This window comes from Staurois parvus, unplaced genomic scaffold (assembly GCF_062004578.1).
Source record: "Staurois parvus isolate SC_StPar_1 unplaced genomic scaffold, SC_StPar_1.0 ptg002367l, whole genome shotgun sequence".
Lineage (NCBI taxonomy): Eukaryota > Metazoa > Chordata > Amphibia > Anura > Ranidae > Staurois > Staurois parvus.
The window spans coordinates 155,000-172,500 of record NW_028320163.1 but is presented as its reverse complement, the minus strand read 5'-3'; the positions used below and the strand labels follow the sequence as shown (position 1 = coordinate 172,500).

The following is a 17,501-nucleotide window of genomic DNA, read 5'->3' as shown; positions in this document are numbered from 1 at the left end:
ACTGTCTCCGGCCACTAGACCCAAAAAGAACAATCTTTCTTTCATCAGTCCACAAAATGTTGCGCCATTTCTCTTTAGGCCAGTCAATGTGCTCTTTGGCAGATTGTGACCTCTTCAGCACGTCTTTTTTTCAACAGTGGGACTTTGTGGGGGCTTCTTGCAGATAGCTTGGCTTCACATAGGCGTCTTCTAATTGTAACAGTACTCACAGGTAACTTTAGACCTTCTTTGATCTTCCTGGAGCTGATTGTTGGCTGAGTCCTTGCCATTTGGCTATTCTTCTATCCATTCAGCCATTTTAAAGCATTTGCGATCATTTTAGCTTAGCAGCCTATCATTTTCTGCTCTTCTGTATATGTTTTCCCCTCTCCAATCAACTTTTTAATCAAGGTACGCTGTTCTTCTGAACAATGTCTGGAACAACCCATTTTCCTCAGAATTTCAGAGAGAAATGCACTGTAACCAGCATGTACAACATTTGCTGCCTTCCTTCCTTAAATAAGGGCAATAATTGCCACCTGTTTTTCAAAGAGTGAATGACCTCACTAATAGAACTCCACACTGCTATTATTTTGAACATGCCCCTTTCAATTAGTGATTCAGTTACACAGAATCAGCAGCTTGCATGTCATGACTGTTGGGTCTGTTGGATTTCTATTACTCTACTACACCTGCTAGTAAATTATTTGCCATGTAGAAATATCATTTCTACCAAAAACAGTGATTGATCAGGTTAGTGATGTCTGACTGCTATTATTTTGAACACAACTGTATATATATGACATAAATTTATAAATTTGCACTGGCCAAGCACTGAGTGTTGAGATATATCTGCATCTGAGGTCTAGAGAGGGAATACTTTATAAACGTGTGCTTACTGTATAATGTTACAATGGAATATTGAAATCATTCTCGGTGCTGCCATTTTCTATATTATGTGCAGTACATAGGAAAGGAGCAATGTTGGAAGTCCCATACAACTCTCTTCTCTAGAAATTGAAATATAATTTTCAGTGTCAGTAGAGAAAAAGCGATCTTTACATTGTTTCACCTCTCTTTACAACACTGTAATGTGTGACAGATTGTTGAATGAGTAATTCCCAATTGCCTGCACATTGCTGTTTTTGGTTGATTAGCTTGTTTTCAGGAGTTCTGCATTGTTTTCAAAGTGGCATCATGACTGTATGTTTTATTTTCCAGTATGGTTCCTTGACTCCTCTCCACATAGCGGCAGCTTTGCCTGTAGCTGAAGGAACTCGGATCACAGAGATTCTGCTATTTGCTGCCTCAGATCCCAATGCCAGCGCTGAGGATGAGGACTATGTGTATGATCCTGACAGGGTACAGTATATTTGCAGCACTTATTCTCACAGGGACATGTAATTAGTGTGCAGGAAATAAAAATAGAACACAGCATAGACACATGTCTGTCATGAAGATGACAGAGCACAGCTGAATAACTCCTCAGGAATTTTGGTGTCTTTTGTTCTTGGAAGTTCTTTTGCAGCAATGAACACCGATAAATGTCACATAGGCACCGTTACTTGACAGCAGATAAGAGAAGCTGTTTGTAACTCAGGCAGTATTTATTCTTCCCTATTTTATTTATATGTTTTAGTGCACATCTGTAGAAATCATCCCACTAGCAGTTTTTCCCAGAGTAGGTCAACTTGGAAACTAGATTTTTTTTCCACTGTCTCCTTTCATCTGTTTTGCTAAGGCACACTGTTCCAAAGTGGTTGTAAGACTTCTCACCTTGGGAGGTACATGGCAAGGCTTGGCTTCTGAAATGATGATTGGAAGGGGCCCATAGAAGGTATACTACTGCCCTTTTTATTTTAACAGTATGGCCTCATTCGCAGTGGTTTATTTTAAACACTGTTTCTCCTAACAGGAGAAATTCAGCCTGAAAAACAAATCTAAGTTGCGTTTTTTTAGACGTGTTCGGGAGCATTTGATGTTTATTTAATTGCTCAGAATTAAATTTTTTTAAGGCCATTGAAATAAATGCTTAAGCACTAAATGTGTCTAGCACGTAGGCGCATATATTCGCGCTTGGTGGTTTTTATGCCCAAAAGCTGCTCTCCTGAACGTATTCTTCTGCTTTCAGGAGAAGGAGCTTTTATTACCTCTAAATGCTGCTGCTGCCAAACTCCTACAAAAGCCTATGTGTACATGGACACATAGGGGTTGATTTACTAAAACTGGAGAGTGCAAAATCTGATGCAGTTCTACATTGAAACCAACTGCCTACCATGTTTTTTTTGTAAAAGCTTAATTGAACAATCTGAAGTTGGTAGCTGATTGGTTACCATGCACAGCCGTACCAAATTTTCCACTCTCCAGTTTTAGTAAATCAACCCCACAAACTTTTTTTGAGGTGTGTTCAGGGGCTTAGGCAAAAAAACCCTTCAAAATCCCCAAAAATGTCACCTGTACACTGTTAATTGTCAGAAAAGTCCGAATTATTTACAATGTGGTATCAAGTATGTTTATCTTAGCAGTGGCAGGCACCGTGATTTTAGTCACAAACACAATGTGATTTCCCATGTCTTTTCTGGAGAGAATCCTCTAAGTAAAGTATGCCCCTCTATTTGACACCTTAAAAATCAAGTTTTTTTTGTAATTTATTGGATGATTATATGGAGAGAACACCATCTTGATTTAATGTGAGATCTCTTGGAGTGCGATAGCTCCTGACCTGAAGTCTGCACAAAAAGAAGTTATAGATTTAGGTAGCAGCAAGAGCAGGAAAAGCTGGAACATAGCTGGTGTGGTATAGATAAGTGGTACCTATCTGCAGCATATGTAATGATCATGAACTGTAAATGATATGATCACGGCAGGCACCCAGACATACAAAGTTTGTGTTAGGGACACACAACTGGCCCAAAATTTGAGAAAAACTGTTCCAATGAATACTATGACTTATTTATAAACACCTTAGGGAAAAGTCCATGTTATCAAATAATGTCCTGATTGTACAATACAGGTCCCAGGCTTCTTTAAATCATTTTGCCCTGGTTGTATACAGCTACCTTCAGGTGATTAGACAGTAGCAAAAAGGAAATGCTGCCAGGACATCCCCCTATAACCTCTCCCACTCTCACCTAGCTTCAGTTTTTTTGCTAGGTGAGGGGCCTCTTCTGACTATTGAGAGTACCATCTTACAATGAGGTTTTTTTCTCTGTGGATGATTTATTTCTAGATAATTCTACTGATGATGTTTTCATCACCTGGCTGCACTGTAGCCATTGCGACTTTTTATGCAGCTTTATGCACTCCTTGGAAGAGCCTTGACAGACCATACCTGGACCCTGCCTGATGAAAAACACGGGGATGGTTTGTAATGTTGTTTTGCAAAGGATCCTGCTGTTGGAGCTTTCCTTGGCATGTAGTGCGTCATACAGAATTAGCATAAGAGCATTGCTACTCTGTGGCTTTTTACTGAAACACTGCATGTGCTTCCTTGTTTGAAGGAAGGTTACTGCGTGTACATACTCTGCCTCTTAATCTTTGGATTCAACATGGTCACCCAGCTGGATTCCCTGGGTCTTGATCTTGTGGGGGCATTAATAGCAGTTTACTTTCACTGATCCTGGGTTAAAGCAGCCTACAGGTGCCTGCACCAAGGCATCATCCCCTAGACATAACTGCAGTCAGAGCTTTGGTTAAACATTGCTGGGTACAAAGCTTTGATTAGACAACAGTACATACAAAGTTTTGTTAGAGATCACCATACATAGAGCTTTGCATAGCCATTAGTGCATACAAAGTTTTGTTAGATATCACCATGCATAGAGCTTTGCATAGCCATCAGTGCATACAGAGTTTTGTTAGACATCACCATACCAGAGGCGGACTGACCATTCGAGCACTCGGGCACTGCCCGAGGGCCCGGGGTCAGTAGGGAGCCCCATGAGATGCCCCTAGTACCTTTCATTGTTTTTTTCATAGGCTTTTTTGGGTGTGGGCGAGGACACGGGCCCCATGATCCCCTATTGCCCGGGGGCCCCATGAGTTGTCAGTCCGCACCTGCACCATAGATAGAGCTTTGCATAGCAATAAGTGCATACAGAGTTTTGTTAGACATCACCATACCTAGAGCTTTGCATAGCTATCAGTGCATACAGAGTTTTGATTAGATATCACTGCATACACAGCTTTGGTTAGACATCTCTGTGCGCAGAACTTTGGTTAGACTTCAAGGCATACATATTTTTGTTAAACATTGCTGCGTACAGAGCTTTGGTTAGACATCACTGGATACAGTGCTTAGATTAGAAATCACTGTGCATAGAGCTTTGGTTAGATATTGTTGCATAGAGAGCTTCAGTTAGACATCACTACATGCAGAACTTTGGTTAGACATCACTGCAAATTGCACCATGTCTTTGAAGTTATACTTACTTGATCACATAGTAAAAATAGAATCTAGGGCTACTAAAATGGTGCAGGTTCTAAAGCACAAAACAATGTCATGCAGATTTAAATCTGCACCACCTGAACGGATGTAAGGAGAGGATAGCATGTCAGTGATTTGTTTGTTTGTGTTCATGTTAAACAAAGTGGTAGGAGATCCATTCCTGACTAAATAAAATCCTGCATATGCATTTGGTCTTAACTCTTTTGAATGCTCCTTCAAACAAACCCAGAGTATCTAGGAGTTCTTCATGGGCATAAAATGTATGTGTATCCACAGGGGGAGAGCCCTGGAGCAATTCTAGGATTTCCAATGAAAGGCTGCCTTGACTCAGGTCTGCCTCTGTACAACTATTATGAGAAAAGCCCCCATGTCCCAGAAGAAGGTGGCCGTACACCCTTGCATGTAGTTTGTGAGAGAGAAGACAACTACAAGGTAAATCTGAACTATTATAGACTATACAGTAGCTGAAATGGGTTCTCCAGTTAAATGTATTATTTTAAATTGCAGTCAGACAAGGGAAGTCAGTTATTAATGGTCGAGAGCACCCTCTACATATTGACCATAACAGTGCTTCAAGCTGGTCATCCAGAACCCTATTATCTAACAGAGAGCCAGCACACCAAGAATGAAGCAGAATCGGAGTAACAGTGTGGTTTATAGGTTGAGAACTGTAGCTTCCTTTGATTTAACTAACCTTCTAAGGATGTAATTAAGTCAATATTATGATGGGACCCTTTTCCCTGTTCAGTTACTGAGCTGAGCAATTGGTCCGGTAGATCAGGGATCCATAGAAAATATATGCTTGCTGTAAAGGTCAAATCCTGCTTTCTACAAATCAGTCATCCTGGGTTAGAACTATTACACATGCTTAATATTGGTGGATCTGCAAAATTCACCATAACTGTGGAATTGCTTCAGAAGGCAACAAAGAAAATAAAATCAAAATCTAGCTGTAATTACAGCAAATCTGCCTTTGTTTATTCATTGAATAAAGCTGTGACAAATACCAAGTGGAAAGGTGAAGTTTCTACAACAGTGTATTGTTTGAGTTTCTTTGATATGCTAAACTATTGCAGGTAATTCCTCTGTATTAGCTTTGTACTGATGCTTGAGATTTGATATTCTGAATGCTTTCAGCTGATAAAGTATGATATCTGATTGGATGCACTTTATTTATCATAAATAATATTGGTTAGATAACTTTATTATGTAGGTCTGCAGTAAATTTGTCTTTTTTTTTCATACAGCTTGCCAAGGATACAGTTTCTTTACTTCTGGCTCACAATACCAAGCTGATCACACTGTGGAGTGGGCACTCCCCTCTATCCTTGGCCATCGCCAGTGGAAATGATATGGTGAGATGACTTTATATTCAGGTATATCAGTGTCAAGAGAAACCACAGACTTTTAAAAGGGAAAATTCAGTGCTGTGGGTCAGTTGTATTTTAAACTTTTTTTAAAAATTACAACTGACACATAATTATGGTTTTCTGAAAGAGAGAGCACACCTGCACTATTTTTTTTAACCATTTGCCTACTGTGCCAATTCTGTCACTTATTTCCTACATGTAAAAATCTGCTTTTTGTTTGCTAGAAAACTACTTTGAAAAAAAAATGGTGGTTGTTGCAATTTTTTAATTTTTAATTGTTTTTTTATAATTTTTTTTTACACTGTCTCTTTAATTTTCTTTATTTGATCAACTTTATTGCTCTCACAAGGGATGAACAACATTTATTAGATCCCCAGATGTCTCCTCTGGCCTCTAAAGCAGCCGATCAGATCAGTTTGGCTGCTTTAAAGGCCAGTAGACTATAGAAATGATCAGGTCCATTCTGGTCCTCAGTCATCTTGATGGTAAGGTTGCGAAAACCCCTGGCTTTAGTCCTGGGCTCTCTAGTGCAACGGGAGAGCCTGGGAAGGCAGCTGAAGGTGGCAGGAGAGGGGATGACCCCCTTCTGCCGCATGTAAAAGCAATCTAGCGGCTTTGTAGCTACTTGGATTTCTTTTACAGTTTTCAGCATCACCAGCCTAAAACATTGATACTGGAGTCATGGCTACAACTGCAGCCATGGGCCTTGTATGGGTACATCCTATAGTTTTGAAGCAGTTAACTGAAACTTTGCACAGAGCAGTTTGTAGAAAGCATTTGGATGAAAGGGGAATTTGTCACAGCTCTGAGTTGTTTGCCTATGTGTGTACATTTGAGCTGCTGAGATTTATAAATAGCAGGCTATTTATAGCAGGGGAATTAATAATATTCTAAAAAACATGAAAAGGAGCCAAGAGCTCTACCTGCTGGCATTCAGTTTTTGTTAATTACATAATACTTAAAGTAGAACTATAGCCAAAACCATATTTTTTTCATTTTGGATAGTGTTAGGGGGGGGGGGGGTTATAACTTCTGTTCTTTTTATTTTTGTCATATGTGTTCCATTGGGGAGACTTGCTCAGGACCAGGAAATCACTCCAAAATGAAGAATTCCCTGGTTGTCACTTGGGTCACCAGTACTAGAGTCCCCACTGGAAGATATCCCCCTCTTTTACTGTTCTTGGGTAAACCCAGATTTGAGATTTTCTTTCACTTTCAGTGATAATAATAAATAGGACAAATAGAGAGGGTGGATTTCTAAAACGGGGAAGCAGAAAACAATAAAAACCAGACAGGTGTTCTAATCCCTCTCCACTCCATCCAAAACTAAAAATGGCTAAAGACAATGTTCTCTTAGCCAAGCTTAGAGTTCTTTTTATTCAAGGACAGAAAAGGATTTTTTTTTTGTTTTTATTTAAAAAGCAATTTAGTCATGCTGAGGTGCACTTTTCACTTTTGATTCCTATGACATTAAAATGTTAATGATAATTTCACTTTAAAAAAAATCACATACAAAATGTTTCCTATATCCATGTTTCGGTTGTGCTAAGTATATCACATCCACTTGAGGTCATCTTACACATTTGGCATTTGTCACTGTTTTGTGGCTTCCTTGTACAGTCCTCTAGCACATTAACCTTTCTTTGATGTAACTTTATCAGTGCAAAAAAGCTGCTTACTTTAGAGTGTTGATTATGTGGTGTGTGCTGCTTTTTTCTAGGCTGTGAAAGAGCTACTAGCAAATGGTGCAGATCCCAACCTGCCTCTGAGCAGAGGAGTGGGCAGTGTTCTGTGTGCAGCTGTGAACACTGCATATGAAAAACACAGGACTCTGGCTGCAAGAATTGCTCTGGTACAACAAAAATCTTACTTTGCGAAGTAATTTCAGTCAGGACTTTTTGTTAGAAAATATCTACTGTAACTTAAAACAGAAATAATAGTGACATTGTTTCCATTGCCATCTGCCAAATTCCAGTTGTCATTCCTCATTTTTTTTGTGTTATGATCCCCAATTTTTTATGCATTTAGCATAACCCAATATAATTGATCAGGATTATTATACTCTAAATACATGAAACATTGTACAAGTATAGATTGTTAGCACCAGCACTACCGTCATCTACAATTCAGCAGTTTATCACATATTACATATTTTCCATGCTCCTTCATTTACCCAGATTTGTCAGCCATCCAGTTTCCTTGTTTCTGAAGGTCTAGCTCATGTCTTGATTTATAGTTTTCATTAAAGAATATTCCCAAGGTCAGTTAATGTAATTGAGCTAGTCAGTAATTAGTTCGCTAGTGCTGAGACAGGAATGTATTTAATACATTCTGTGTGAGACAATTAAAGGTACTATGCATATGCTCAAACACTGGAATTATATTGCATCTGTAGGAGATCTTAATCAAAAATTGAATGACTGGTAAATGCTGACATACTGATAAAAAAGGAAAATAATGTCCCTCTTTTCTGAAAAATGTTATACTTGCAGACATGATAACAAACATTATCTGACCTTGTAGCTATATAATATACTGTACTCCCACGTTGGTTAGATCTTTGTTTTTGTTTTTTTTATTATTATTATTATTATTATTATAACATATTGGAATTGTCTATTGCCTATGAATGTCAATTATTTCACAGCACAAGTAACATAAGGCAAATAAATATATACAAACAAGTCAGTGGATCACTTATTAACGGGTGCCTAAGAGTGCCAACACATCTATCAAATATAAACCTAAACAAAAGACATTTTCTCACTAGTGCTCCACACATAACTCATTTACCATGATTCATCAAGCTACATACTAAAATGTGCTTAAGGTATGCTAAAGTAGTCCGGAGTCAATATTATTATTTGCCATGTTAGCCTGGTTTAATGGATAAGTTTACCCTTTGACAAAAAAATGCAAATGCACATTTTTTCGGCAGGTAAAAAGAAATGTGCATTTATAATTTTTTGTTGCAGGAGCATCTAAAGCATTGCACTGGCGATTAGCAGATTGCTGGTGCAATGCAGGTATCCTGTAGACCTGCTTGCTCGTACATCACATACAGGCAAGCAGATACCTACTGACAGGAAGACTGAATGAACTACCATAGCAGTCACAGCGCCATGGTAGATCACTGAGCAAAGCCTGTCGTGCAAAAGTTGTCAGGACTTGTAGTTCATTCATTCACAGAACTCTGTGAATGAATGAGTGGCCTCATTTTTTTTAAATTGTGACAGCTAGCAGGGAGGAGAAGATCCCGTACTAGCTGTCACAATAGTAAGCAGGGAGGAGCAGGGGCCAGTCCACTTGAAACATGTTACACCTTGAATATGGGTGTACAGTAATTGTAACATGTTATGAAAGGTGAACTTATCCTTTAAGAGTAGTAGTCCATAACAGCTGCAGCTCAGTGGATTCTTTCCTAGATACACATAATATTACTGGATACTAACATATAGAGGTAAAGTTGATCCAGGGAATATCCAGTTGCCTCTTGGGATGTCAGGAAGGAATTTTGTCCCCTGCAGGAGCAAATTGGATCATGCTTTGCTGGGGTTTTTTTTGCCTTCCTCTGGATCAACTGTGGGTGTAGGATTATAACTTTTTTTTTTTTTTTTTGGTTGAACTGGATGGACTTTGGTCTTTTTTCAGCCAGACTAACTATGTAACTATGATAATATATATTAGGAAATCAGCTACTGTAGTGACTCCCAAGGCTGCAGTTTAACCCTCCATTGGAGTACTGCAAGGTTTTTCATTCCTGAACAGAGCAATGCAGGGAGTGGGAAAAGTAATGCAGGGCTAAGTCAAGCTTTGCTATTTGCCACTGTCCAATAGCCTGGAGTTGGATCATAACCTAATGGTCTAGGAATTAACTCTTCTTTTATATCATACATCCAATGAAAGAGATTTTACAGGTAAATCAAAAATCCAGTTTTCTTACAACCTGGGAACTCTCAGAAATGTATTGTAGGCCTGCATCTGGGGTATCAGCCTTTAGGGTTTGCAGCATGGGTTTAGAATAGATAAGTTGACAGATTTTTCCCAGCATGTTTGTTTGCCAAAGAAAATCTAATTTCTGATTACATGCAGATCATTAGCAAATTTCCAACTATTCAGCTAATTAAAGGGTTTGTTTGCGTGTCCAGCTCTGATGATTGCAAAAGGTTCCCCATCTCTGCCATTCCACACCATAATGTTTTCCACTTCTCCCACTACCTTGCTTTACAATTCCATGCTTTGTTGGTTAGAGATAAAGGCCCCAATCGTTTATGAATGCATAAGGTATTCATACCCCCTTCACTTTTTTTCATTTTTGTTATGTTGCAGCCTGATACTACAGTTGTTTAAATACATTTTTTCTTAATAATCTACACTCAGTACCTCATAATGACAAAGTGAAAACAGAATTTTAGAACTGTGAATTTATTAAAAAGAAAAAACTGAAATATCACATGTACCTAAGTATTCACAGCCTTCACTCAGTACTTTGTTGAAGCACCTTTGGCTGCAACTACAGCCTCGAGTCTTTTTGGGTATGATGCACATTTGAATTGGGGGATTTTCTCCCATTCTTCTTTGCAAATCCCCTCGAGCTCAGTCAGCTTGGATAGGAACCATCAGAGGACAGCTATTTTCAGGTCTCTCCAGAGATGTTCAATAAGTTTCAAGTCAGGGCTGGGCTACTCTAGGACATTCACAGTGTTGTCCTTAAGCCACTCCTGTGTTATTTTGCCTGTGTGCTCGGGATCATTGTCATGTTGGAAGGCAAACCTTCAGTCCAGTCTGAGGTGCTGAGCGCTGTGGAACAGGATTTCATTGATATCTTTGTACTTTGCCCCATTCAGCTTTCCCTGAACCCTGACCAGTCTCCTAGTCTCTGCTGCTGAAAAACACCCCCACAGCATGGTGCTGCCACCACCATTCTGCACTGATGGGATGGTGTTGGGTAGGTGATGAGCAGTGCCTGGTTTCCTCCAAACATAACATTTAGAATTGAGGCCAAGCAGTTCAATCTTGGTTTCATCAAACCAGAATCTTGTTTCTCACAGTCCTTCAGGTGCTTTTTTGAAAACTCCAAGTAGGCTTTCATGTGTTTTGCACTGAGGAGAGACTTCCGTCTAGCCACCTTGCCATAAAGGGCAAATCGCTGGAGGGCGGCAGTGATGGTTGTCCTTCTGGAACTTTGTCCCATCTCCACACAGGATCTCTGGAGCTCAGTCATTGAGTTCTTGGTCACCTCTCTTACTAAGGTCTTTCTCCATTGATTGCTCAGTTTGGCTGGGTGACCAGCTCTAGGAAAAAGCCTGGTTGTGCCAAACGTTCACCATTTGAGAATTATGGAGGCCACTTTGCTCTTGGGAACCTTTAGTGCAGCAGAAATTTTTGTAGCCTTCCCAGATTTGCAATAATCCTGTCTCTGCAGGGAGTTCCTTTGCCTTCATGGCTTTTGCTCTGATACAGTATGCAATGTCAACTCTGAGGCCTGTTATAGAGAGGTGTATGCCTTTCCAAATCATGTCCAATCAATTTAATTTACCACAGGTGGACTCCAATCAAGGTGTTGAAACATTTCAACAACAATTAAGAGAAATGGGTGTTACTTGAGCTAAATTTCAAGACTTGTTGCAAAGGGTCTGAATACTTAAAGTGGAACTTTAGGTAACAAATTAAAAATGGGTGGACAGGCCGGATTTTTAATGCAGAAGAGACATGCATTGTCTCTTCTGCATTAAAGCTACTTACCTGCTTGTCCACCCTGTACAGTGAGCCGCGCAGCTCACTGTACAAATTCGGCAATGCCAAATTTGCCGAATCTACCGTGCATGCACAGGAGTGACATCATTCCTGCCCTGCCAATGACAGTGGCAGGCGTTCGGGACCAGGAAGCCGGCCATCTGAAGATATCAGCAGCCAGTTGGGCAATGATCATCAGTGCCGATCCATTTTCTGACAATTGCCGGTTAGCGGCAGTACTTCCCTCACGCTGTGACAGCATTAGAAAAGTGCATTCGATAACCGGCAACTGCATTTACCCAGTGATCTGCTGTGTCATTGGACACAGCTGATCACGTGGTGAAAGGACACTGTGATTGGCCTTTTACCACATCACATGATCAGCTGTGTCCGTAGGACACAGCGATCATGGAGATCCCTGGGTGCACGCCGCTGGGAGTGCGTGTGAGGGCGCGTTCTGGGAGGACGTCATATGATGCCCTCCCAGAACTGGACAACTGCGCTGTAGCCATCATTTGGCTATAGTACAGTTGCCAAGTGGTTAAGTACATGTGATATTTCAGCTTTGCTTTTTAATAAATTCCCAGACATTTCAAAAATTCTGTTTTCACTTTGTCATTATGGGGTACTAAGTGTAGATTACACTGTTCAACAGGTAAAAAGTTTTGGGCATAAAATTAGCTAATCTTACATAATTTTGGGGTGCTGAAAACAAAAATGACCCTAAAAAATGTTGATTGGCTCTAGTTTCCATGATATATTCACCCATCTAATGACGTAAGCCATTCAAAATTATGATGCAACTTCAGCTGCATATTGCGCAATTGATACTGGTGACCAATAGAAAATTGCATGTATACTGAGATGATGCAATATTAGCCTTTAATTGCATCACTTCACTGCATAAAAGCTGCAGTATCTGTATCTGATTGTAGTTCGACAGCGTCTTTACATTTCGTTTTATGCTTATATAGGCTACTCAGTAATGCCTCGAACTTGTGTGAATAAAGCAGATAATTTCTGCTATATCTGCGGTGAAATAACTTTTATCTCACAAAAAAGGAGGATAACAGGAATGATTAAGAAAGCCTACAACTTGTATTTTGGCTGCAAGATAGGAGACCAGGACAAGAGCTGGGCACCACATATATGCTGCAATTCTTGTGGGACGGCACTGGGGCAATGGTTGAATGGAAAAAAGGCATCTATGCCTTTCGCTGTGCCAATGATTTGGAGAGAGCCAACAGATCATGTTAGTAATTGTTACTTTTGTATGGTGCCTCCAATTGTAAAAGGGCTAAATAAGAAGAAAAAGTTATCTGTGCACTATCCAAATATTCCATCGGCAATACGTCCAGTTCCTCATGGAGAGGGGCTACCAATTCCTAAAGCACCAGAATCCTTCGTGGTTGAGTCAAGTGAGGAAGAACCTGAAGCGTGTAGTCACGTGCAGTTGTAAGAGATAGCCCTTTCCTCGAATACAAGAGAAAAGCCAAGAGAAGCAAAACCGACACAAACTGAAGACAAAACTAGTGAGAATCCTAAGTATTAAAATGATTCAACTTAGCTTATGGCTATAATTTTTCTTGGTAATCCTATGCAATATATTATGCCATTTAGGCTTTGTTATGTAGTCAATATCACTTGCTTTATATTTGTGGAAAGACATCTATATAATTATTGTGCATTATGTAGTCATTACGCCTATAGTAGAAAACTTTCCGTTTACAGAAAAACTAGAGCCAATTGACAAATTTCATTATTATATTTGAACTCGGAATGTGAAATTCATTAAGAAATGGATCCTTTTGTTTCCAAAACTGGCAAAAAATAAAAATTTGTTGAACAGTGTTATTGAGAAAAAAAATTAATTTAAACAACTGTGGTATCAGGCTGCAACATAACAAAATTGAAAAAAGTGAAAGGGGTCTGAATACTTTATGAATCCAGTATATATATATATATATATATATATATACAGTGGGGCAAAAAAGTATTTAGTCAGCCACCAATTGTGCAAGTTCTCCCACTTAAAAAGATGAGAGAGGCCTGTAATTGGCATCATAGGTAGACCTCAACTATGAGAGACAAAATGAGAAAAAAAATCCAGACAATCACATTGGCTGATTTGGAAAGAATTTATTTGCAAATTATGGTGGAAAATCAGTATTTGGTCAATATCAAAAGTTCATCTCAATACTTTGTTATATATCCTTTGTTGGCAATGACAGAGGTCAAACGTTTCCTGTAAGTCTTCACAAGGTTGGCACACACTGTTGCTGGTATGTTGGCCCATTCCTCCATGCAGATCTCCTCTAGAGCAGTGATGTTTTGGGGCTGTCGCTGGGCAACATGGACTTTCAACTCCCTCCAAAGGTTTTCTATGGGGTTGAGATCTGGAGACTGGCTGGGCCACTCCAGGACCTTGAAATGCTTCTTAGGAAGCCACTCCTTCATTGCCTGGGCGGTATGTTTGGGATCATTGTCATGTTGGAAGACCCAGTCACGGTTCATCTTCAATGCCCTTGCTGATGGAAGGAGGTTTGCACTCAAAATCTCACAATACATGGCCCCATTCATTCTGTCCTGTACATGGATCAGTTGTCCTGGTCCCTTTGCGGAGAAACAGCCCCAAAACATGATGTAGCCACCCCCATGCTTCACAGTAGGTATGGTGTTCTTTGGATGCAACTCAGCATTCTCTCTCCTCCAAACACGACAAGTTGTGTTTCTACCAAACAGTTCTATTTTGGTTTCATCTGACCATATGACATTCTCCCAATCCTCTTCTGGATCATCCACATGCTCTCTAGCAAACTTCAGACAGGCCCGGACATGTACTGACTTAAGCAGGGGGACACGTCTGGCACTGCAGGATCTGAGTCCCTGGCGGCGTAGTGTGTTACTGATGGTAGCCTTTGTTACGTTGGTCCCAGCTCTCTGCAGGTCATTCACTAGGTCCCCCATGTGGTCCTGGGATTTTTGCTCACCATTCTTGTGATCATTTTGACCCCACGGGGTGAGATCTTGCGTGGAGCCCCAGATCGAGGGAGATTATCAGTGGTCTTTTATGTCTTCCATTTTCTAATTATTGCTCCCACAGTTGATTTGTTCACACCAAGCTGCTTGCCTATTGCAGAGTCTTCCCAGCTTGGTGCAGGTCTACAATTTTGTTTCTGGTGTCCTTCGACAGCTTTTTGGTCTGCGAGAGCCAGAAATCTTGCTTGTTGTAGGTGACCAAATACTTATTTTCCACCATAATTTGCAAATAAATTCTTTCCAAATCATCCAATGTGATTGTCTGGATTTTTTTTCTCATTTTGTCTCTCATAGTTGAGGTCTACCTATGATGCCAATTACAGGCCTCTCTCATCTTTTTAAGTGGGAGAACTTGCTTAATTGGTGGCTGACTAAATACTTTTTTTCCCCACTGTATATATATATATATATATATATATATATATATATATATATATATATATTTATTTTTTTTTTAATTTTTAAAAGCTCTGTACTCAGCTTCTTATAGGGGACTTAGAAAGCTAGGGGTGAAGAAACAGCATTACACTACTGATTTTCCCAGTGCATGGCTGTGCAGGGGGCATGTCAGGATACGCAGGCTATTCTCCCAGCACAGCCACAAAACTGACCACCTTGGGAAGGATGTGCAAGGAAAGCAGGACAGCTGGCTGGAATACCAATTATTTGACACAAAGGTAGCATTACAAAGAGAACAGGATACTTTTTAACACAAGTACAAGGTAGCACAGGAATATATCACAAATATGACATTTTGGGACAACTGCTCTTCTCTCATACCACTTATTTGTCCTTCATAGGTGGACAGACTCATAAAATCTGGAGCCAATATATTGATGCCAATCCTTATAGGAGAAGGAAAGAGGACTGCACTGGGTACAGCTACAGACTATGCCTACTATAAGTACTTCCAGGTAGAGTATATCTGATTTTCTAAGGTGGTGAATGAGAAAACATATCAATTTTGTGCAAGCAGTGAAGTAGGTATATTTTTATGATAGCATTCATGCCTGAATATAAACTTGTTGCTATTGAGTAGTGTTTATCATACAACATAAGTTGTATATTACAGGATAAGAAGATAGCGCACACACCATACCATGCCTTGTCCCCAGAGGAGAGGGACATTTTTAAAGCACGAAAACAACTCTTGGAGCACTTGGGAGAACTTACTCGAGAGGCTGTTAAAGCAAAAGAAAAGGAGTGGGCAAATGATGGTATAATCCGTACGTACATAACTGTGCATATCAATTCTTGTGCTTTCCAAGACAGTCCCAGGTTCTGGAGATTTTGTACTGAACCTGCTTGTCCTGGTATTGTTTCTAAAATAAGATTATTGTAACTTTAACATAATTGTCTAGTGGACAAAATTGTCTCCAAGATAGCAAGTCCACTTCAGTTTTTGTCCAGTTTGCAGTATAGTGCAACTGATAAACACATCCTGAAATTGCCCTAAGGTCAGCAAATAATTTAAAAGATGTTAATGTTGTCCTACCTACATGGTCTTCAATACAGGATGGCCTTGGTTTGCACTGTCTGAGTCCCTTTGATTTTGGTAAACCGTCTTTGGAACTGTGTAGGAGTAGCAGTGGGATTCTCGAGTTGTGCTTTGTCTTATATTTTTAATTTTATTATTGTAATGTCTAGTTGCCTGGTCATGTTTCAGTTAGTGTTCTGTGTGCATGTAAAATATATTAAAACTATGTTATACTTGATTCTCTTCAGTTTCTGTTCCAGAGACAGTTGTCACTGGCACAGCAATCAAGGCACAATGGCCCAAAATGGTGACTCCGACAGCATGAAAACTTGTTAAAAGGTCTTCCCCCTATATCCAAACTAACCAACACAGTTCTGGATGGAGACATATTTTAAGCTGTGTAATGTTGGGCATGTGTTAAGCGTGACAGAACTGTTTTATACATGAAGTGGTCAGCCTGCATTGATTGTGTACTCATTTACAGTCATGGCCGAAATTGTTGGCACCCTTGATATTTTTCCTGAAAATCAAGTATTTCACACAAAAAAGGTATTGCATTAACACATGTTTTGCTATACACATGTTTATTCCCTTTGTATGTATTGGAACAAATATAAAACAGAGGCAGAAAAGCAAATATGACATAATGTCACACAAAACCCCAAAAATGGGCTGGACAAAAGTATTGGCACCCTTAACTTAATATTTGGTTGCACACCCTTTGGAAAACATAACTGAAATCAGTCGCTTCCTATAACCATCAATAAGCTTCTGACACCTCTCACCCGGAATTTTGGACCACTCTTCCTTTGCAAACAGCTCCAGGTCTCTCTTATTGGAAGGACACCTTTTCCCAACAGCAATTTTAAGATCTCTCCACAGGTGTTCAATGGGATTTAGATCTGGGCTCATTGCTGGCCACTTCAGAACTCTCCAGCGCTTCTTTGCCATCCATTTCTGAGTGCTTTTTGACGTATGTTTGGGGTCATTGTCCTGCTGGAAGACCCAGGATCTTGGACGCAAACCCAGCTTTCTGACACTGGGCCCTACAGTGCGACCCAAAATCCTTTGGTAATCCTCAGATTTCATGATGCCTTGCACACAGTCAAGGCACCCAGTGCCAGAGGCAGCAAAACAACCCCAAAACATCATTGAACCTCCACCATATTTTACCGTAGGTACTGTGTTTTGTTCTTTGTAGGCCTCATTCCGTTTTCGGTAAACAGTAGAATGATGTGCTTTACCGAAAAGCTCTATCTTGGTCTCATCTGTCCACAAGACGTTTTCCCAGAAGGCTTTTGGCTTACTCAAGTACATTTTGGCAAACTGTAGTCTTGCTTTTTTATGTCTCTGTGTCAGCAGTGGGGTCCTCCTGGGTCTCCTGCCATAGCGTTTCATTTCATTTAAATGTCGACGGATAGTTCGCGCTGACACTGATGCTCCCTGAGCCTGC

At 40.0% G+C, this 17,501-nt stretch overlaps 1 protein-coding gene across 1 annotated transcript in view; it reads left to right on the top strand.

Moving 5' to 3' along the window:
* Window positions 1–17,501, top strand: part of LOC149431173 (ankyrin repeat and MYND domain-containing protein 1-like) — a 58,212-nt gene that overhangs the window by 35,842 nt on the left and 4,869 nt on the right. The window contains exons 9-14 of the mRNA XM_089665829.1: window positions 1,201–1,341; window positions 4,703–4,858; window positions 5,674–5,781; window positions 7,517–7,648; window positions 15,372–15,485; window positions 15,644–15,797. Coding sequence (XP_089521955.1) covers window positions 1,201–1,341; window positions 4,703–4,858; window positions 5,674–5,781; window positions 7,517–7,648; window positions 15,372–15,485; window positions 15,644–15,797 — 805 coding nt within the window. The remainder of the gene's footprint in view (window positions 1–1,200; window positions 1,342–4,702; window positions 4,859–5,673; window positions 5,782–7,516; window positions 7,649–15,371; window positions 15,486–15,643; window positions 15,798–17,501) is intronic.